Source organism: Onthophagus taurus, chromosome 1 (genome assembly GCF_036711975.1).
Source record: "Onthophagus taurus isolate NC chromosome 1, IU_Otau_3.0, whole genome shotgun sequence".
Classification (NCBI taxonomy): Eukaryota; Metazoa; Arthropoda; class Insecta; order Coleoptera; family Scarabaeidae; genus Onthophagus; species Onthophagus taurus.
The window spans coordinates 36,075,903-36,099,113 of NC_091966.1; the positions used below are offsets into that span (position 1 = coordinate 36,075,903).

General features: G+C 33.0%; 4 protein-coding genes across 4 annotated transcripts; 2 read left to right on the forward strand and 2 right to left on the reverse strand.

Moving 5' to 3' along the window:
• Positions 1–43: 43 nt before the first annotated feature.
• On the reverse strand, positions 44–21,950 carry LOC111421152 (RhoGAP_ARAP and RA_ARAPs domain-containing protein RhoGAP15B). Its single transcript, XM_023054298.2, has 7 exons — positions 20,122–21,950; positions 2,027–2,580; positions 1,758–1,970; positions 1,485–1,690; positions 1,197–1,427; positions 788–1,141; positions 44–736 (listed from the first exon to the last, which is right to left on the reverse strand). The coding sequence occupies exons 1-7, from the start codon at positions 21,672–21,674 to the stop codon at positions 464–466; spliced, it is 3,384 nt and encodes a 1,127-aa protein (XP_022910066.1). The 5' UTR covers positions 21,675–21,950; the 3' UTR covers positions 44–463.
• LOC111421157 (venom allergen 5 2-like) lies at positions 10,036–10,994 on the forward strand. The gene is made up of 2 exons (XM_023054303.2): positions 10,036–10,244; positions 10,302–10,994. Exons 1-2 carry the CDS (start codon positions 10,064–10,066, stop codon positions 10,925–10,927), a joined length of 807 nt encoding a protein of 268 aa, XP_022910071.2. The 5' UTR covers positions 10,036–10,063; the 3' UTR covers positions 10,928–10,994.
• LOC111421155 (venom allergen 5-like) lies at positions 10,936–11,980 on the forward strand. Its single transcript, XM_023054301.2, has 2 exons — positions 10,936–11,180; positions 11,229–11,980. Exons 1-2 carry the CDS (start codon positions 11,003–11,005, stop codon positions 11,939–11,941), a joined length of 891 nt encoding a protein of 296 aa, XP_022910069.2. The 5' UTR covers positions 10,936–11,002; the 3' UTR covers positions 11,942–11,980.
• LOC111421153 (venom allergen 5-like) lies at positions 12,946–20,115 on the reverse strand. The gene is made up of 2 exons (XM_023054300.2): positions 13,778–20,115; positions 12,946–13,724 (listed from the first exon to the last, which is right to left on the reverse strand). Exons 1-2 carry the CDS (start codon positions 14,073–14,075, stop codon positions 13,030–13,032), a joined length of 993 nt encoding a protein of 330 aa, XP_022910068.2. The 5' UTR covers positions 14,076–20,115; the 3' UTR covers positions 12,946–13,029.
• Positions 21,951–23,211: the final 1,261 nt, after the last annotated feature.

Here is a 23,211-nt window from a genome sequence, read left to right on the forward strand (position 1 = left end):
TAATTTGACAGGTCGTAAGGCAAATAGAATAATATAACAAAAATTAAATTTAGAAAAAACTTTATTATTGTATACTTTGGATTAAAAAATGTTAAATGTTAAAAATAACACATTAAGATCTAAACATTCGACTAAAATTGAATAAAAGCAACATAGATATTAATAAACAATGTAATCCAAGTAAATTAATAATGCACCACATTCAATCACAGGTCTTAAGATAATATATAACATCAGTAATTAAAATTTCTTGTATACGTCTTATCATATTATCTTATCATTAAAAATACTATAAAACATATTGGTTTATATTGAATTAAAAAAATACTTTAAAAACTACTATGGTATAAAAAAATAGATAAAAAGGTTATGATTAGAATCATAACTTTTTCGAATAAAGGCACAATATTTTAATGCTCAATACTAAGCGAATTAAAACCCAGTCTTTTAACTAACGTGAAGATTATGAATCGATGATAGCGACGTGTTGAGGAGGTGGTAAAAATTCGTGCGGATGCGAGCTGCGCCACATCGATGATATCCAAGTGATGAGAAAAGCCTCGTCTTGCCAAGCAATAACATTTCCGAAAAACGGAGAACTTTTCGTCCGATTCGGTTTTACATCTTTCATCAAAAACGTTATTACATGCTTTGAAGGGATATTATTTCGTTTCGGCTCGTGACCAAAATACCAAGTTAAATCTTCTATTTTCCAAGATTCAATTACATTAATACACTAAAAATAAAATAATTACACAAAAATTTAATTTTTTTTTGTTAAACTTACTTTATGATCTTTATAATAACTTAATTTCGCTTGTCGTAAATCAAACATATGTGATCTAAAATTTTTCGATTTCGAATCGGCGTATTTTAATTCACCACTAACGGGGTAAATTTTATCGCTGATATACATGGCATATTTTGAAATTGGGGATAAAATGAGGCAGTTGTCTTTTCGATCGGAGTCATCCCAATAACCCCATTTTAAAACGACGTCCAACACTTTTTCCGTGTAATGAATTGGCCGGTGTAAATTTTCGTTTAAAACTAATTCTTCTAATTGTAATTTATCGACTGGTAGTTGTATTTTTGATGATAATTCTGCGCAGACTTGATATGCTGTTTTTTGGGGGCCAATCTATGAAATTAAAGCTAATAAAATCAATTAATTTTTTTTTATTTAATTTACTTACAGCCACGTTATAAGTTTTTCCTTGTTTTGAATTTAAATAAATCCAAATTCGAAATTCGCCGGTTACTTTTGTGTTATTTATTTTAGTGTGTACTTGATTGTTATATCTTTCAAGTACTGATAACATCAGACGTTCCTTTTCGATATCACGCTGATTTTCAGGGAAAATATCTCGGTATAATAGAATTAAATCCGCTATTAATTCACTATCTTTGTTTGTGTAGTGTTCATTCTACTCAAAAAAAACGTTTTTTAAAACTTTTTAATACAAAATTAAATTAATTCTTACAGAGGGAAGTGCGTGGACCTCTGATTTCATTAAAGTCATCCCCCAAACTGATGATATATTCTCCAAATCCATGAGGTTTTTATTACATTGCGAAACAATAAAATTTAAGTGACCCAAAAGAATCCTTATTGTATTTGCAAAAACTTTTGGGAAAGCATCAAAAACTGCTCTATACATCCGAATTCTCTCATCATTATCTCTCACTTCTATATTTCAACAATAAAATGGAAATAAATGTAATAAACTTTAAGATATTATTTTAATAAATCTTACTGGACACTTGATAAAAATATTGTTGCTTGCTTTTCATAATTAATGGTTCTGGCAAATCCCTAAAAAATCTTTTTAACGCGGTTGCAACATCATGTTCAGTATATTTATCTGGTGTTAACTGTGTGGACCAAGCATCTGTACGGAATTGAGTTAATATATCATTAATGTGACTTGAACTTCCTGCGCATCTGTATATCCCTTTAGCCATACTCCCTAAAAATAAAATTAAATTTGAACAACTAAAAAACGTCTCAATTAATAAAACCCACCATAAACGTAAATAAAATTAATACATTTCTCAACAATAACAGGAACATCATTCTTAGTTAACTGTTGTTGATCCAAATTTAATCCATTATCATGTGCAGCCAATCGAATAATGTGGCACCAAACTTTAGTTTCCCTTCCGGTCCACATCCGGAAATAAACGGAACCACTTTGGCTATCAACGAGTAAATTGGGACCCTTATCGGTTGTTTTTGGGGAATGATCATTCTCTTCGAGTTGCTGAAGAATTATACAACGAGCTTTCCTTAAATCTACACATTTCATATTTGAGTTTTCCAAAGCGTAGTGTAAAAATCGTCCGGACAAAACAATCCAAGCTCCCGTCCAGTGGCCGCTGACCCCCTCGCGAACATACGCCCAACCCATCCTTTGATAATCAGATGTGACCTTCGATCCGAATCGCGACGTGAGACTTTCCGCCAACTTTTGCATCCACAATCTACGTTCAGATTGGCTTTTGCTACCATAGATGTGTCCACCGCGACTTTTACCGGATGTGTTCAATTCAAAACAATGAATATCTTCGTTATCGTATCTGTAATTAACAAGAAAAAAGGAGGAATTAATTATTAAAAGGATGTTGTAAATAAACAACAAAGAATTAAAGTTAATTAATTGTGTGATTGCTAATAACGGAAGTATCAATTAAGAGAATTTTTTTTAATGAACTGAAATTGTAAAATATCTTAACAAAGAAATTGTGACTTGTTTTTGTTAAGAATGTGCAAGGAGAGTAAAGAGATTAAAACGTTCACTAACCAAGGTCGTTAATAAAAACGCTTTACTTATATCAATTTTGTGGTATTAAAGCATTTATTTTTTTACTTCTTAATTGAAATCAACACCAAAATAAATATTCCCCGCTTATTTCTATAAAGGAATTAAAATAAAGTAAACCTAAGATAAATATCTTTGTTTATAATTTACTTACAAGGTCATTGATACTAAACCTATGTATGTACAAAGAGATGGCTTAAGTAATTTTAGAACATCAATCAGAAGCCTAAGGAGGTAAAAAAAACATTCGATAACATTGCATTATTCTTATCTATTAACGAAGGATTGTTGACCATCATGATTCATAACCGGAGTTTAGTTTCGATAAGTTAAAACTGTAACGTTTATTATGAAGGCTATAAATAACCGTATATAGTGAATCATCACTTAATATCTTTAACAGAAGGATTCTTCTGCTTTCAATTGGACCACAAAAACAAATCTGCCCAAAGATTTTTATACTAAATGTATTTATTGAAATTTGTAGCATAGATGAAGCAACCAAAATAAGATTGTCAGCTACTGCTCTATTCAGTAGATATACAGGGTGAAATCTTTGCTTTTTTGTGCTGGTGCAAAACGAACGACAGCTCCATTTATATTTGAACTTTAATAAGGACATGTATATGGAATAATTCATTTAGAAGTTCATCTATATTGCTACAGAAGGTTTCTGGTAGAATATAAGTTTTAAATAGCGTTAGCGTAGAAGTTAGTTCTGAAATACGACAAGTATAGGTTAAGTATAATGCTTGTATTGCGTTCCACAACGTGTGTATTTTACAGTAAATTATCAAACCACAGTTTACACTTTCTTCAACTCATTATTAAACAAGTAAAAATGAACTTCCGATATTTTCATTTAACCCATTAGTTTCCAATTTCCTCTTGACAGTCGATACAGAAGTTATCACACATCGATTGAGCAGACAATGTCAAGATCGTTAAATTGTCCATGTATGCTATCCAAAGTTACCGAGTTTAATCTCGTGCTGTCTTCTAAACAAGGATGCCCCCTGTTCCCATTACTTTTTAACATAGCACCACACTGGGCCATGAATACCACAAACCACCAACAACGAGGTACAACATGAGGATTACACCAACAACTACTACACTTAGATTATGCAGATGATATGCATAATGTGTCACTGATATGCAATTGCGGCTAGAGAAACTGAGTGAACAGGCCAAGATAGCGGGTCTCGAGAAAAATATTTCAAAAACCAAATCGCTAAGAATCAACAGCAATAACGAGCGAAGGTTCACACAAATAGAAAACGTTAATTTACCTAGGAAGCGTAGTAACCAACACAGGAGACAGCGAAGAAGACATAAGAAATCGCATAAATAAAGCCAAAGAAGCTTTTGCAATGTTGAGAAAGGTATGGAACAGCTCACATCTAGCAAGAAATAACAAAATAGTAAGATAATAGTAACGTAAAATCGGTTCTATTGTAAGGATGTGAAATCCAACCCAACCCAAGTCAGTCAAAAAATCCCTCTGAGGAAATGGAATCCGAAAATATTGTGAGAATAGCTTTAGACTGGAACCCACAAGGCACAAGAGGAAGAGGGAGTTCAGGATAACGTGGGGAAGATCCATTATGAAAAAGATGTTTTACACTTGCACTGTCGCTAGAACTAACATTAGACCAAGAACTAGAATCATTCGGCTTTAGCCGTCTTATGAGACGCACGGCTAAACCCCAATGTTTCTAGTTCTAGGTCTAATGTTAGTTCTAGCGACAGTGCAAGTGTAATACTAGAACTAACACTATACCTAGAACTAGAATCATTCGGATTTAGCCGTCTTTAGAGACGTGCAACTACAAATGATTTTAGTTCTACGTATAGTGTTAGTTCTATACAGTAACAGTGCTAGTGTAAAACTAGAACTAACACTAGACCTACAACTAGAAACATTTGGATTTTACCGTGCGTCTCGTAAGACGGAAACTCAGAGTTATCGTAAGGACATCACCTTTTCCTTTGCAAAACTACCCAACCCCTGTACTATTCAGCTATATTGCATCTTATGTGGGACAATGTAAGTGCATAGTAGTTTCATAACTACATATGGTTACTGCATTCATATATTGCAAGTTATATGAAATTTCCGGTCCTACTTTCTCATAAATTAAATTTTTTTGTATAAGAAACATTTCATTGCCATCATTTTAACTCATGATTTATCCGAGAAAAAAAATTTCCTTAATTATTTTGATGGTTAATATTGGTCATAATAATTCAAGGCAGTTGTGGCATGATTTAGGAATGGTGGGTATTTGCAGTCGGTCTACAACGGCGCTTCTGCCGGACTTGGATAATCCACATGAAATCGAAGAGTCGATTCAACAAATGGTCCAGATTTAGATGCCTTTGAAATTAAAGATCAAATTGTATTTCGCTTCAGAAATGTGGAAATTAATGAAATAGGAATAATGTTACGTTCAATAACATCGAAGTCTACCGGTATAGATGATATTAGTATAGACACATTAAACCTTTGCGACTATCATGTTTTACAGTTTATTACTCATATAGTTAATGTTTGCCTAGAATCCTCGTTATTCCGCTACCTAAAGAAAGCAATCCCACTATACTCTGTTTTTAAACCAGGAGTATTTTAAATTTGTCACCAGATTGACCTTGCACGTGATTGGTTGAATGCGAGGAAGGTTCACACACAGGCAATTTTGAATTTGAAGGTTAGGTAATTGATAATTCGACAGTTTCGTGTCATTATTAGCTGTGTTTGGTACACTTGCTATAAATACTCCTAGTGTAGCAAGTGTAGTGCAGTTGACAACTCTCAGTTTTCAACACATTTTTAAAGTGCATATGTGTAACAATTTTAGGTGTTTGGTAAAACGGATTGTTATGACAGTTATAGGTTATGTAATCTTTATTATTTCTGTAGGAAGTTGAATAATTTATTATTGATCAAAGAATCAAGATGAATAAATCAAAAAAGGAAATGTTGCCTGTAGTGACCCTATTAGAGTCTGACACCGAAAGTGAAGACAATGATATGATTTTTGAAGAATTGGACAGCGATGATGAACAAAATGTATTTTTACTTTTAAGTAAAAAAGAAAAAAGAACTTGCATCGATAAATACTTTGAGGATGTAGTTCCCAAATATTCTGATGTACAGTTTAAAAAGCATTTTAGAATATCTAGGGAGTTGTTTGAAAGTTTATCCAGTCGTTTTGAAGTAACAGAATTCCGGAAAGTAAATGATACCTACAACAGAAACAGTTCCGCTAAACATTTAGCAGTGTTTCTTTGGTTTGCTGGTCATGAAGCATGTAGTTATCGAGACCTAGCCGACAGATTTAATTTGTCACTGTGGACTGTTCACCACATAATTAATGTTATTTATTGTTTTTACTAGCTTACAATATTTTATTTTTGTTTAAATAAATCTAACTTTGACACTTTCAAAAAACTAAATACGTCTTAAACACGGTGTGTTAACTCAATACGAAAGTATAAAAAAAGACAGATATTTAATGGGTACCACGGACGGCTAGATGGCACTGTAAGCACAAATTGCTTAAAGTCCCTAGATTTACAAAGTACCGCGGTTTGCCGCCATTTTGGCCATTTTGAAAGTCAAGCGGGACCTTTAAAACTATGTCGTTCTATTGATGACATTACGCCAAAATTCCTTTCATTTTTTCTCGTGGTACTCTGAAGAGTCGAAAGTGCAGGCGTTTTGTTGCAGACAAAACGAAGTGAAAACAAAATTTAAATTTTCACCAGTCAACATGAAAATGATACCTTTACTGTTATCATTTTCATGTTGACTGGTGGAATTTGAAATCAATAATTAATAACCATTAAATGAATAAAAATACTTTTAAATTTCGCGCTTTATTAAAAGTAGTAGGTACCACAGACCACTAGAGGCGTTGAAATCAATTTGACCGAAAAAATAGTGGGGAATGCTTCTATATATATATTTATATTTATTTTTCTATGGTCTTAAAGGTTATGTCCACTTACACTACAATTCCTACACTTGCCGGCGAGTCGGTGTGAAAAGTGTCTGCACTTTTAAAACTCAATCGCTTACCAAACGCGGCGGCACTATCTACACTTGTTTGCACCAGTCTACCAACACATTGAAATAAATACACTCATAACTTCAATGTTAATTTGTATGTACATACAGTGTTGACGATAACAAACGAAAATAAATACAATAATAAGTAAATAAATAAATAATAATTATTAATTTAAATTTACCACCAAAATATCTAGTGATATTTTCTGGTGATTTTTCCCAGTGTAAATCTGACTTTCGCGTTTACTCCTCCTGGTTTAAAAACAGAGTATAGTTCTAGTGCAAGTGTTAGTTCTAGTTTTAATTGTTATTCAGCGCTAAGTTGTATATTTTTAAGTTTCGGGTTTAGCCCTGTGTCTTCAGACGCTGAATGTTAGGTAAGGTTAGTTTTGTTTACAAACATTAATTATACCATGAAGTATTCTTTGGCAATTAGTAATGGCAATTATAGCGTGAAGTTTTCTTTTGTAATGTCAATTATAGCGTGAAGGAATGTGAGGTAAGGTTAGTTTTGTTTACAAACATTAATTATACCATGAAGTTTTCTTTGGCAATTAGTAATGGCAATTATAGCGTGAAGTTTTCTTTTGTAATGTCAATTATAGCGTGTAGGAATGTGAGGTAAGGTTAGTTTTGTTTACAAACATTAATTATACCTTGAAGTTTTCTTTGGCAATTTGTAATGGCAATTATAGCGTGAAGTTTTCTTTTGTAATGTCAATTATAGCGTGAAGGAATGTGAGGTAAGGTTAGTTTTGTTTACAAACATTAATTATACCATGAAGTTTTCTTTGGAAATTATAGCGTGAAGTTTTCTTTTGTAATGTCAATTATAGCGTGAAGGAATGTTAGGTAAGGTTAGTTTTGTGTACAAACATTAATTATACCTTGAAGTTTTCTTTGGCAATTATACTCTGTTTTTAAACCAGGAGGAGTATTTCAAATTTGTCACCAGATTGACCTTGCACGTGATTGGTTGAATGCGAGGAAGGTTCACACACAGGCAATTTTGAATTTGAAGGTTAGGTTATTGACAATTCGACAGTTTCGTGTCATTATTGTAAATTTTGTGTTCTTAAACCCTTCTTTATTATATTTTGAAATAAATACGCTCATAACTTCAATGTTAATTTGTATGTTTAGTGTTGACGATAACAAACGAAAATAAATACAATAATAAGTAAATAAATAAATAATAATAATTATTAATTTAAATTTACCGCCAAAATATCTAGTGATATTTTCTGGTGATTTTTCCTAGTGTAAATCTGACTTTCGCGTTTATTCCTCCTGGTTTAGAAACAGAGTATACCTATCGAGAACTTAGACCAATAAGCATATTACCGGTATTATCAAAGGTGTTGGAGAGGGTTATATACAAAGAATTGTTTGCGTTTTTGGAGGAAATTGATCTCTTACCATGTTGTCAGTCGGGTTTTAGAGAAGGACATAGATGTTGCACAGCTTTAATAAGGTGACTGATGACAGTGATGACATACTGACTGCTACGGATAGGGGAAAAATGACAATACTCGTGCTACTTGATTTCAGTAAGGCCTTCGATATGGTTAGTCACGATACTTTACTTAATATTCTGTCCAGGATGGGGTTTAGTGCGGTGGTTTTGAGTCTTTTTAGGCGGTACCTTTGTGACAGGTGAAGCAAAACCTTTCTTAACGTAGTCCTGTTTTTACAGGAGTACCACAAGGGTCGATTCTCGGACCCCTGTTGTTTTCTATATACACTTCGAAGTTATTGAAGGACTTAAAGTACTGCACATATATGTACGCTGATGATACGTAGTTGTATGTGTCTTTTGCACCGGACGACACGCAAACAGCTCTCCAGAACCTAAATAGTGACTTAAATCAATGGTATCAATTAACACTAAAGTATAATCTCCACTTAAGCAATTTACTCGGTAGTTCTTTGGTGATCAAATCGCTTAGTCCACAGTTTACAATTAATATTAATAATGTTACTATTCCGGTAAGTGATTGTGTAAAAAACTTGGGTGTTATCATGAATAACTCATTTAGACACAAAGAGCAGATTTCGTTATTTATGCGTAGAGCATATGCCAGTCTTCGTGCATTATCGTCGCTCCTTGCCGTTAACATTAAAGAAACAGCTGTGTGATTTACTGGTTTTATCCCATTTTGCCTACTGCGCTCCGGTTTACCATGCTATTGATAGTATTGATACTCTACGCGTTCGAAGAGTGTAGAACGCTTGTTTGAGGTTTGTATACGGTATTCGAAAGTATGCTCGTATTTCGCATAAACTTCGTGACATTGGTTGGTTAAATATGTTTAATAGACGTAAATTGCTAACGCTCTGTCTCTATTATAAGATTTTGACCAGTGGGAAGCCTTCCTACCTGACAAACAAAATAAGATATCGTTGTGATGTGCACAATCTGAATACGAGGTTCAAAGGTAGAATTTCTCCTCCTAAGTATAAGTTGTCACTATTTAGAAGATCATGCACATACCAGATTTGTGTACTTTACAACGATTTGCCTGATGACCTAAAGAGGTTATATCTCAGAGCCTTTAAGTCTACCCTTATCAACCTGCTAATGAGAGATCAATAGTTTTTTCTTCTATTTTTTTTTATTTATTTTTATTTGTATATGGTGTGCCTAGTATCTTTTACCTTTATTATTCTCGGTTGTCTCGGTCTCACTTTTGATGTGCCATCTGGTGTACAGATTTTGATGGCCTTACATATTTTATTTATACATTGTAATTAAGTTTATTTAAATCAATAAAATGCATTATTATTATTATTAAGAACTTTATTGGTGAAAACCCCAACTTTGTACATTTTGATGATTTAAGCTTTCTAAGTTGGTAATAACACAGTATTTAAGAAAATTGTTTTTATGAGTCATTTTTCAATTGCTTTTACAATGTTTTTTGTTCAAAACATATTTTTCTATCATGTTTCATTTTGAATTATTTGCTAGCTAGTTTTCTATTATTAGGCATAGGAAACCCGTAATATTACCTCGTACGCTATTATCTTTACATCTTCTTTTATCTTATCTGTGTAATTTAACCTATAAGTTAGATTCCATCTACATAAATTTGTCATATACAAAAACCTTGGAAACTAATAAACAATATACTCTATCCATCTCAATTAATCGAATAATCAAAATATGATTTTAAATAATATTTTAATGATAATATTCTTAAGTAATCCTATAATAGGAGTGAATTATTGTTCTAATCAATTAAAATGTCAAGGAGTAACAAATTCGGGCTGCCAATGTAGTTTTGCATCATCATGCAAAAAACCCAAAGTACATGCAACCACCGCTGAAGTAAAACACGCGGTGAGTACGTAGATATGTTTATAAAAATTGTGTATTAAATTAAAATTAATATTCGTTCCAGCTGATGGTCATAATAAGTTACGTGAAAAAGTGGCAAACGGTATGGAAAATCGCGGTGGACTCAGCGGTACCGCTGAGTTAATGTACGCTTTAAAATGGGATAATCAACTTGAATACGTGGCAACATGTTGGAATAAGCAATGTCAATTTGATCATGATAAATGTCGATCGACGGAAGAATTTCCGAAAGTGGGGCAAAATCTTTATTGGTCATCGGGACAAGCTTGCGATTGGAAACGAGATTTAGATGCTGCTCTACAAGGGTGGTATGATGAAGTGAAGGATATGAGTGATCAATGTTTGCATCAATTTGGAGTTGGATGTGATACAATGAAAGTTGGTCATTTCACTCAATTAGCTTGGGGTAGCACTGCCCGGGTTGGATGTTCTTTAGTTGAATATGACGGGCAATGTCAAATAGCTTGTAATTATGGTCCTTCCGGAAATTTCCAGGGTCAACCAATGTATGTTCGTGGCCCTGCAACTTGCGAATTTGATAGCGTAAAGTATAAAAATTTGTGTCTGCTACGTGCTGACGATGAATCAGGGGCTAAAAGAATTAAAGGAATTTACAAAAATTTATATCTAATAATATACTTAATAATTGTTATTGGAATTTATTATTAAATAAAGATCCAAGGATGTTTCGGTGATTAAAAATTGAAATCTTGTCAATTACTATTGTCAAAACGTTATTCCAAAATGAATTTTATCTGGATTCTTTTATTCTTACCATTCCATGAAGTTTTAGCAACAGAGTATTGTTCAGATGTCCTGAAATGTAACGGTATAACAAATTCAGGTTGCGATTGCAACTTCGGACCGAATTGCCAGGCCCCAAAAGAACACACAATAACCGATGCAATTAGAAATAGTTTACGTAAGTACTAAAACAATGTAAGTCACACCACTCCATGATCTATTTTAGTGGTTGCTCACAATAAATACAGAGAAAAAGTGGCTTCGAATGACGAAAAGCGTGGAGGTATACAAGGCGGTGCAACCAAAATGTACGCTTTACAATACGACAAGGAGTTAGAGTATACAGCCACATGTTGGAACAAAAAATGTACTTTTGCCCATGACCAATGTCGAATAACCGAAGTTTTCCGGCCCGCAGGACAAAACCTATATTGGTCATCGGGAAAAGGATGCAGTTGGAATTTCAACTTAAATCAAGCAACTGAATTATGGTATGATGAAGTTAAAGACATGACGAAAGAATGTTTTGAAGCTTACGGTATAGGTTGCGAGTCGTCCAAAGTTGGACATTTTACGCAAATGATTTGGGCTGAAACAACTCACGTTGGTTGTTCTTTAGTGGAATACGCCGGACCAACATGTCAACTTGCTTGTAATTATGGACCGGCTGGAAATTTTTTAAAGGAGGAAGTATTTAAATGTGGCGTTCCAGCTTCGGAGTGTGATTTTAAAAGTAAGGTTTACAAACATTTGTGTTTGTTATCCAGCGACCAAGAAGAAGAAGACGAGAAAAATATACAAGAACGTGGAATTAAAGATCGAGATACAGGACAACCTAACATGACGATTGTTAGATCTTCAGCTGATGTTATTAGAATGAATCGGCAGAAGTTTGTTTTTAAGTTTTTAATGATTTTGAGTTGTTTTGTTCTCTTGTAATTTATTTTCATGTTAAAAAAATAAATTATTTTTCGGAAATTTGAACTTTACAGTAGGAAGTATACCGGGAATTTCATATAACTCACAATATAGGAATGCAGTAACCTTAGTTACGAAACTACTATGCACTTGCAATGTCCCACAAAGTACAACATAACAATAGTAATAATACCTGTACTATTAACATAACTTAATAGTACAGGTATTGGGTAGTTTTGCAAAACAAAAATTTGGTTGGAAAAAAATAGCGTCCTTATGATAACCCTGAGTTTTCGGCCGTCGGTAAGAGGGGCACGGCTAAACCTGAATGTTTCTGGTTCTAGGTCTAGTGTTAGTTCTACTTTTCGTTCAATAAAAATATATCACGATCTAACGCTAAATAACAATTAAAACTAAAACTAACACTAGACCTAGATCTAGAAACATTCGGATTTAGCCGCACGTCTTTCAAGACGACTAAACCCGAATGATTCTAGTTCTAGGTCTTGTGTTAGTTCTAATGATAGTGTTAGTGCAAAACTAGAACTAACACTAGACCTAGATCTAGAAACATTCGGATTTAGCCGCACGTCTATCAAGACGGCTAAACCCGAATGATTCTAGATCTAGGTCTTGTGTTAGTTCTAGTGATAGTGCTAGTGCAAAACTAGAACTAACACTAGACCTACATCTAGATACATTCGGATGTAGCCGCACGTCTTTCAAGACGGTTAAACCCGAATGATTCTAGTTCTAGGTCTTGTGTTAGTTAACCTGGTTAAATCTCGATTTATCGTAAAAGGATTTGAAAAAGGATTAGAGCACAGCCCTAATTTTGCCATCAATTGCCCTTTGTAACATCACTCAATATTCTGTATTAATCAAATTTTTGTGATTGCAGCTTTGGTTTCTTGGTGATCTGATGAACCGAAACCGTAGTGTTAGATTGCGCTCTCATTTTATCAAAATAAAAAGTGTAAACTTAGATCTTCAATAAAAAATTAATTCGTTTCTGTTCTGCACTATTTACTTTAGAATAATTCTTTATTGAAATTTATGTTGTATTCATACAAAAATTATAATAAATTAGACAATATAAAACGAAGAATTTAAAAGAAAATTAACGCAGTAACTATTAATAGAAAATATTTATGAAACTCTAATTGCTTATTGGCATCATTTATTTCTTGGAAACTATTACCACTTCGGCTTTCACCATGTACCATCAACCCTACCGATTTTTTAGCAATGGCTTGATTTAAATTTTTAGCACACAAATGTTTGAAATTAGCACTTCTATATTCGCATTCCGACGCTGGTTCGCCCTGCACAAAAACCTTTTCCGTTTGATAATTTCCAGCAGGACCATAATTACAAATTAACTGACACGTATTGTTAGAGTACGACACCAAAGAACAACCAACGTGCGTTGTTTTCGCCCAAACCAATTGGGCGAAATCGCCGACTTTAGCTGCAACACATCCGGTTGCATAACCTCGAACACAATCGTTGGTCATTTCGTTTACTTCTTCGTACCATAAATAGATAGCCTCTTTAAAATTTTCTTTCCAATCGCACGTTGCTTTTCCCGAAGCAAAATATAAATTTTGACCCGCGGGTTGAAAATCTGGGGTGCTTCGACACTTATCGTGAGAGAACGTACATTTTTTATTCCAACAAGTTGATGTGTATTCTAAATCTTTATCGTATTCAAGTGCGTACATATCAGATGCACCGGTTGTTAACCCACCACGACTTTCACTACCAGAAGCCACTTTTTCCCTGTATTTATTATGAATCTCAACTAAAATATTCGAAAATTTTGAAATAAATATATTAAATAAGTTTTACTTTTACCAATAAAGTTTCGTACATCATCAGATGGTTCAATATTTTTTGGATTATTACAAGCTCCCCCAAATTCGCAATCACAACCAGAATTTACAACACCATTACAGCTTAAAGCATTGTCGCAATAATCCAGAGCTTTTCCCGATATCATTAAAAAATTAATGGAAATAATCACGAATATCTTAATCAACGTCATCTTGAATGATTTATTTCGATTTGACAAGAAACAAATTGTTTCATTAAAAATGTTATTAACTATTTTAATGTTTCGATTTTCTTTAACCATCGTGGAATCAACCAGCATAAATATAACGATGAATAATGATTATTGTCAAATGAATTGTGTTGATCCTTTTACGAATAAACTTTATAAACATTCAGCTTGTGAATGTAAAAAAGCTGAGACCTGCAAAAATACTTTAAAAATTTTAGATCCAACTGAAGAAGAAAGAACAATTATACGTAATTCTTAATCAATCTCTATATTCTTTCAATAATCTCTTTATTTTAGTTAATGCTCACAATAGATTGAGAGATAAAGTTGCGGGTGGAATGCATAATAAACGAGCAATTAGAGGTGGAGCAAAAAAAATGTACGCTTTGTCTTACGACTACAATTTAGAATATGTCGCGGAATGTTGGGCGATAAAATGCCGAAGCAGCCATGACAAATGCAGAAGAACTGAAATGTTCGCAACGGTTGGACAAAATTCTTTTTCGATCATTGGACAATCATGCGGAACACAAGTATTTCTTCAAGCTATCGATACATGGTTTGATGAAATATCCGGAATAACATTAGGGTGCGTTTTAGGACACGGTTCTTGCATGTCCGTGGGACATTATACCCAGGTAATAATAACAATAAAAAAAGTAAACACAAGTTTTATTTATAAACAGATTTCTCAATGGAATGTTATCGCTCAATGTTGATTAACCGTAACACAAACGTATCGAATTTTATGATTTACGATTCAGTCGGAAAAATAAGCAATTTCGATTTCACAACGTCAATTCAATACGAAACATTTCTAAATTAATTTTTATATTAACTATTTTTAGATGGTGTGGTCGAAAACGACTCACGTGGGTTGTGCGAGAGTTCAAATGGAGGCGAAAATCTGTAACGTTTTTTGCAATTACGGACCGGCAGGAAATAAGCAGGGTCATCCAGTTTATACGATAGGACCCCCAGCAATAGATTGTATAGTAAAAGATCCAATTTATAATCATCTTTGCGCTATGATACCGCTTTCACGGCATTACCCCAGTAATGGTAGCAAAATATTTAAAAACTTATCAAACTGTTTTGTACCGTTGCTGTTATCAATGTTAAAAAAATATTATATATAAGTAGTGTGTATATATTTACAAAAGTCAACCATAACTATCTTAAATAAATAAAAATTTATAGCGTACTTTAGTTTACTCAGTTGGAATGTTGTGAAATTTATATTCCGGGAATTTCATATAACTTGCAATATATGAATGCAGTAACCATAGTTACGAAACTACTATGCACTTGCACTGTCCCACATAAAATGCAACATAGCTTAATAGTACAGGTATTAGGCAGTTTTGTAAAGGAAAAGTTTTGCTTGGAAAAGGTGACGTTCTTATGGTAACTCTGAGATTTCGCCTCTTAAGGTGCTGCTTGGTCTAGCGTTGCATAACAATTAAAACTAGAGCTAACACTAGACCTAGAACTAGAAACATTCGGGTTTAGCTAACGTCATCGATAAGTACTCGCCACTGCAGGATTACATACACTAATAGATAGTGTATGTCAACATTCGACACCTTCCTTTTCGATCCCTGAGCGGATGTGATTTATTCAAAATAAAGCCATTGTAGACAGCAATAATATTCATAAATAGTAAAATGTAGGGCTACCGCATAGTTCTTTAAGCTAAACAATAATTAGCTACCAGTCTGTAACAATCCAATAAGTTTCTTTTTATGCCTTTCGCTAACAATATCATCATTATGCTGGATGGAAGTTTTTGATATATATGAAACCATAGTGATGCTTCATGCACCTCGCAGAACTTATATTGGTGGCTATTTCAGAAGAAATATTAATCATGTGCATCAAGTTGGATGTTTGATACTTCTCGAGTTTGTCCTCAAAAGTTTCTTCCATTTCTGAAAATATTTTCTCAAATTACCAGCTTCGTCACCGATTTGAGAATTACAGCTGACATACTCCAGCATTCAGCTAATGTTTAGTTATGATGCGTATCGCTTTCTCTTTGCCAGCACTTTTAGTTCTTAAAATTATCGGAAGTGGGCATTTTCTCTTGGAACTCAATATCTTTGACTCTAGAGAATAACTACTATTTATAATAATGAAACAGTAATGAAGTTGTTTTATTATTCTTTCCATCATACATTTGGGGAGGTCTGTAGGGTCTCTAGAAGACCACAGTAATAAATACAAGTGTAACAGAAAATCCTCTAAAATACTTAAAATCCAGCTAACATAAAAAATGAAACTTCTTTTTTTCAAAAAAATTATTCTGACGGACGAGATCCATTATCGCCTTGATGCCATAATGATGTAACCTTGATGTAATAAATAAAATAAACAAAATCATCGTTTTCGGAGAGTTGAAAACATCTGTATCCAATAAAAGTATTTCTTTGAAAGCACTGGAGACCGTGTAAATAAATACGATATCGTACTACGTCGATCGATTTTTTTGACCTAAATTTGATGCGATAGACATAGACGACCATTATTTTCATTACATGATGGTACTAAATGCCACATAAGTTGTGAAACAATCATGCTATTTGAGTTCGATTGACTTCTTTCTTTGGGAATATGTGAAAGATAAGGTATAAATGATCCAATAAGACAATTCAATACCTTAAAAATAATATGAGAGCAAGAATTAGTGAACTAAACCCAAAAATGTATTACAATTAATGATATTTGAATTAGAAAATGTATAACTAAAAAATTAACGTTACACACTTGCTGTGCTATCAGAAATAAATGTTTTTGTCCACGACTACCTAATAATATATACCTTATGAATGAGTTTTCTAAAACAGAATGGTAGTCATTTTTCACGGAGTGAATAATAGCGGTGAATAATAATCATTATCCACGGGTAGCCATCTTGATCAGACTAATAATAATTATTTGAAACGTTAAAAGTTCAAAAAACGTCAATTTAATTCAATTTTTTGGGAGTTTCTAAATGTTTGACATTAAAAAAACCTAAACAAATTCCTTTTTTCGTATGATTTAAGCATAAATTAATTAATTTTCGTAAAGAAAACGACGTTTTATAAAACTGACATTTAGTTTTGACAAATTGTTGTGAAGTTGGTTACAGTTAGTAACATTGAATTTGGGTCACATTGACGTTAAACCTTTATTCAAAAATTTATTTAAAAAATTAAGTTGTCCACGACTACCTTATAATATATACCTTATAGTTCAGTTTTCTAAAACAAAATGGTAGTCATTTTTCACAGAGTGAATAATAGCGGTGAATAATAATCATTATCCACGGGTAATCACGGGTAACCAACTTGACAGACTAATAATAATTATTTGAAACATTAAAATTTCAAAAAACGTCAATTTAATTCAATTTTTTAGGAGTTTCTAAATGTTTGACATTAAAAAAACCTAAACAAATTCGTTTTTCGTATGATTTAAGCATAAATTAATTAATTTTCGTAAAGAAAACGACGTTTTATAAAACTGACATTTAATTTTGACAAATTGTTGTGAAGTTGGTTACAGTCAGTAACATTGAATTTGTGTCACATTGACGTTTAACCTTTATTCAAAAATTTATTTAAAAATTAATTTATGGAATCAATTTCAATAGTCGTGGACAAAGTATAATATTCTGCTCGCATATAATGAGCTATTATTCACTCAGGTCAATTATGCCACTCGCTACGCTCGTGACATAAACTTAACCTTCGTGAATAATAGCTTTCATTATATGCTCATATAATAATATACTATTATGGAATCAATGTCAATAGTCATGGACAAAGTATAGTATTCTACTCGCATATAATGAGCTATTATTCACTCAGGTTAATTATGCCACTCGCTACGCTCGTGACATAAACTTAACCTTCGTAAATAATAGCCCTCATTATATGCTCATATAATAATATACTATTATCTACAACTATTAAATTATCTATTCGTTATATATTTGATTTTTGACGGGTAATGACACGCATTACTCATGACTGACAAAGTATTGAATAATGAAGCCATTATTCCACAGTTCTGACACGGCCTACTAATCAAAAAATAAAATATTAACAGAAATGACAGTTTTCTTATATTGAGGTTATGTCTGAAATGTCTATCAAGTTTATTTTTTTTCCTTTTTTTGATTTTTTTTTTCAAAATTAAATAGTTGTAGATAAAGTATAGTATTCAACTTGCGTATAATGGATGTTACCCACTCAGATTACAACACTCGTGTTGCAACTTCATCTTCGTGGGTAACAGCCGCCATTATACGCTTATTGAATAACATACTATTATAATATACTATTATCCACACTTATGAACCGTATAAAGTACCACTTTATCCACTAGTGGAATAATGAAAAATACAAACTTAAATCAATCACATCCTATTTATTATTTATATTAATAGACATTTCATTCTTTGATTTGTCATATCACTTTCTCCCATTTTTCACCAACTTTACCTTTACAACCTTTACAAGTTTCACACTTTTACAAATATGTTACAAATGGAGTCGATAAACAATCGAAAATAAATAGCACAACAATTCAACACCACCCAATGTTTTTTTAGTTAATTGCAATGATTTTTGAGGTGACAGCCGCTGTCAGAATGAAATGTCAAATCATTTTTTGTTAACATCAGATGAAATTTTGGCGATTCTGATTCTAAATGAGTGTGATTGTGGATAAAACGTTGTATTGCATGCGTGTTTTAGATGGGTTTTATTCACTTAAGAAAACATTCTTGCGTGAATAAAATGCTGTCTAAAACACTTACACAATAAATAACTATTTTTTTAAATAAGACGTTAAAATATTCATCGTCGTACCGGGATTTTCCCTTGCGGTATCAAAAATTTATGAATTTTCCTTGTACATATTGCATTCTTTATCTATACATATTTAATTATTAACTTCTGTATAAAAAAAAACTAAATGCAAAGAAATTGCTATTGACGTTTTATTTCACATAATAATAGAAATTGATGATTCAGTTATTATGAAATTATTATTCGTTTTACGTTATCAGCTTATTAAGCTTTAAGAGTTTGTGCATTAGCTTATCCGCACACATCATAGACGTATTGTGTGTTATCAAATGTTCTATTTTCTAAATAGACGTAAACTTAATACGATGGAATTTGACCTTTTTTTTCACATAAAAACCGATTGTGTTGGACTTCTCGGAAATCGCATGTTTAATAAGTTTTCCATTGAATTCTTACGCATATGTTTGGAATCGACCACTATTAACCAAGTCATATTTAAAGAAATTGTAACTTTTTTCTAATTATGCAACATTTTATATTAAATTGACTATACATATGTATATGTCTCAATAGTATAAACTTTTTAATTCAATATTACATCGTGTTTACATTTTTATTAGCTTCTATTAAACAAAAAATTGTGTTTATTACACCAAGTTGTTTTGCTTAAAAAAATTGTTCCACAGATTGATTCATTCTGATAAGATAAGAAACAGTAAAACAGTATATGAGTTCATCACTGACAATATTCTAGACTACAATTTCTTTGAAAAAAAAAAATTAGGACTTACTTATACAGTAAAACCTCGATATAACGAACCTCGTTGAAATGGACTTAGGATATAACGGATAAAACATTTTTAAGTCATACTATTTTATGATCTATTTAACACACATATTTAAATATAAATGTTAGCGCTCATAGATAGAATCCAACTCGGGTTATTCTTCAAGTTGCTCTATTCCATGTTCATAAATAAACTAAGGGTATTCCCCAAGTTGTCTATACGATGCATAAATCAAAGACGGTGGTTCTAACTTTAATTGTTATTCAGTGCTAGATTGTTGCATATTTTTATTGAACGAAAAGTAAAACTAATACGGGTTTAGCCGTCTTAAGAGACATAAAGCTAAACTTGAAATTTTGTCTAGTGTTAGTTCTAGTGCTAGTGTGAATTAACACAAGACCTAGAACTAGAAAGTCTCTGGTTTAGCCATGTGTCTTTAAAGTGCAAATCAAAAATGTTTCATATAACAAACTTTTAGTTATAAACACTTCCTTCACCGTAATAGTCCGTAATATCGAGGTTTTACCGTACTTACATACTAATACTTACTTATATTTATATTTTTGATCCTCCAATAATTGTATACTCAAAATATTAACCATTGGAAAATTCTCCTTAATCGTATTACAAGTGTTGTCAGTATGGCACAAGAATAACTGTCCTTCAAGTGTGCACCAACGCGAATTAAATTCCCCGAATAAATCTTCAACCGGGCCGTTAGTAACTTTATATAACAATCCTCTTTGATGCCCCGCATTTCTTGTATTTAACGATGGTCTCGCTAAATAACTATCTTTACTTGATTTTCCCCGAACTAACTGCGGCGCTTTCTTTAAAACGTCGTTTACGTGTTTTAAAAGGTTTAATTTTGAATTTTTTGTACTCGCGGTGGGAGTTGAATTAATATTCACATTATCTGAAGTGTACCAATTCGTTTTACTTTCACGTTCTTTCTCTTTCGCCGGTTCTTTGCGTTTTGGTAACGGGGAGGATTCGCGGGATGGTAACGAATCGTGTCGTTCCGGTGGAGCCGGTGGGTTTATATATTCTTCAATATCCGATTCGGTGGAACAACTCCAATCGTCGATTGTATTCGCGGGAGTTACGGTTTCGCATAAATCTCCTAATAATAACCGTTCTAAATTTAACAATTCCTCGTTTCCGGCCGCTTCGTTCGCGTACGTTGATTCCCTTAATGGATCGAATTGCAAAATAACACTTTCAGCAACTCTATGAGTTTCATCTTTGCATCTAGTTTCAATTTCGTGATTCTCATAAATCGAATTTGTGCGCATTGTCCCGCTACAAATCGAAGCATTTTCTGGGGCTAAAGATGGTGTGCTATCGATGTTGTTATAAATTTGTTCTGTTTTTTGCACGAATGGGGGAACTTCGTCGTAAAATCTCCAAGAATCTGAGCGGTTTAAATTAATACTAACACTATCAGTTGATGGTACATCTAAGTAACTTTCTGAGTCGCTGTTTTGAGTAGCCGCTGGGAAAACGCTTTCATAATCATTTCTTGTATTTATTTCATTCGAACTTGTGCTACCGGACGTTAATGATTGGGGCGCATCGTATGTGTGTTCTTCAGGTAACGCAGGTGGTGGGTAAGGAGGAGGTGGGGAGTTGTAATCATCTAATTCGGAATATATACTATTTATGGGCGAATTAAATGTGATTGAGTCAAAAATACCGATTGGGATATCTTGGAATTCTTCAACAACTTGATCATTTTGTTCGTTATTGTTTGAGTGGAATCGTTTTGTTATCCGACGAACGCTCGTTCGAGTACTTTCAATTACTGCCTTTTTACCTTCTAAAACTTTACCACCGATATCTTCAGCGATTTGTTTAGAAGCATTACTCAAAGTACGAACACGTCTCGTAAAAGTATTACTATTAAAATCGTTATTTTTTACGTTATCAACTTCGTCTAGTTTAATACTATCTTTATCATTATCAAGTGATTCCCCAAATTGTTCTTTTTTCTTATCTTTAGATCTACTTGGTCGAATGGGAATTAGTTGTCTCGGAGCTGGAATAGGTTTTTTAGTTTCATTGTTTCCCAAATTTCTAGGTGCGGGAATTGGAGCACTCATATTTATTATTTTCACTACACAGTTATTTTTTTTCTAAATTAAAATCGCAACCACGCGATAACTACAACGTGAGTTATCTCTCCGATCATTTTCAACGCACTGAAACACCTCTAATATACGACTCGCCTCGCCACATAGCCGCAGATAACTTGAGGCAAACGAAAACATATCACACCGAACTAAAAATAACTGCATTCACGTCAGTTAACTCTGTCTTTTTTCAACGCGTTAAAAAGTCTATCTGAAAGAATTGATTACGTTTAACGGAGTTAAATCCATCACATGGATGACTAATCCTTAAACGGGAAGGGATAATTTTTTGTTACTTCCAGCATCCTTTCGTCTTTGTTCGTTGAAAAAAAAAATAATAGTAGTTTTTTTAACAATAAACGGGGAAAAGAGATGAATCAATTTAACAGAAACGCTAAACACACTTTGTGAATTGAAACAACGCAAAACAAAAATAGAACAACGGTTCGTTCAAGTTGAGTTAATTGGAAATTAACGACAATTTTCAAGGTTTTAATATGTAATTTAACGGGAATGTGGCAATATTTCACATTATAAGTAATTTATTTAAAGAATGTTCTAAACGTTGTTTACCGTTTTGTTTGTTTTTAGTTTGATTTATTATTTAAATTCGTGATGTGTATGCAACCCAACAAACAAGTAACCATTAAACGCAGCACAAAGGACGCCATATTGAATGAGTAATTTGGCGGGAAAATCAAAATAGTTTAAAAATTCAAATAGAATTCTCTTAAAATTGGAATATGTTAGAATAACCATAAATTTGTATAACCTTAATAGTAAATAGGGGTTATAGTAGAGGGTTGACAAGGATATATAGTTTCACCAATTTTCTTTAACCTATACTCTGAGGACATAATAAATAAAGCACTTGGTGCACTAATAAACAATTTAAGATACGCTGACGATACGGTAATATTAGCCAGAAATGAATGCACGAAAATCTGCAAAAGCTTGTTAATTGAATAGTTACTGTAAGCGACGAGTATGGGTTGGCTCTGAATATAAGCAAAATCAAGTACAGAATGCGCTAAAATATGCAGTATATTTTATTATTGTTATTATTTAGTTATTATGCGGTTGCTTCAGTGTTGAAAAACTCAACGACATTTTGACGTAATGCAGGCAGAGTTTTGGATGGATATGGACATCTGAAAATGTTCTCGTTTAAGCCCCGTCTTGTTGGAACTACTGTTTATTCATCTGAATATTCCTGGCACAACAAAATCTTCTTAGATCCTCAATAAATGGCCTGACCACTATGTTCCTATAACGTTCCTGGGTAACAGTAAGAGGTGTACCATCGTCATCCTTAATGAAATACGGACCTAGCACACCATTTCCTGACACTGCACTCACTACCATTATGGTGATGCAACAACACTGAGACGCAAAGGCTTGCGTAAGAGTGGTGAGCGTAAACCAGTACTGTATGATTTTGGCGAATACTGTACATGATTATTACAAAAACAACAAGAAACAATAATAAGATATATGTAAAAGGTCA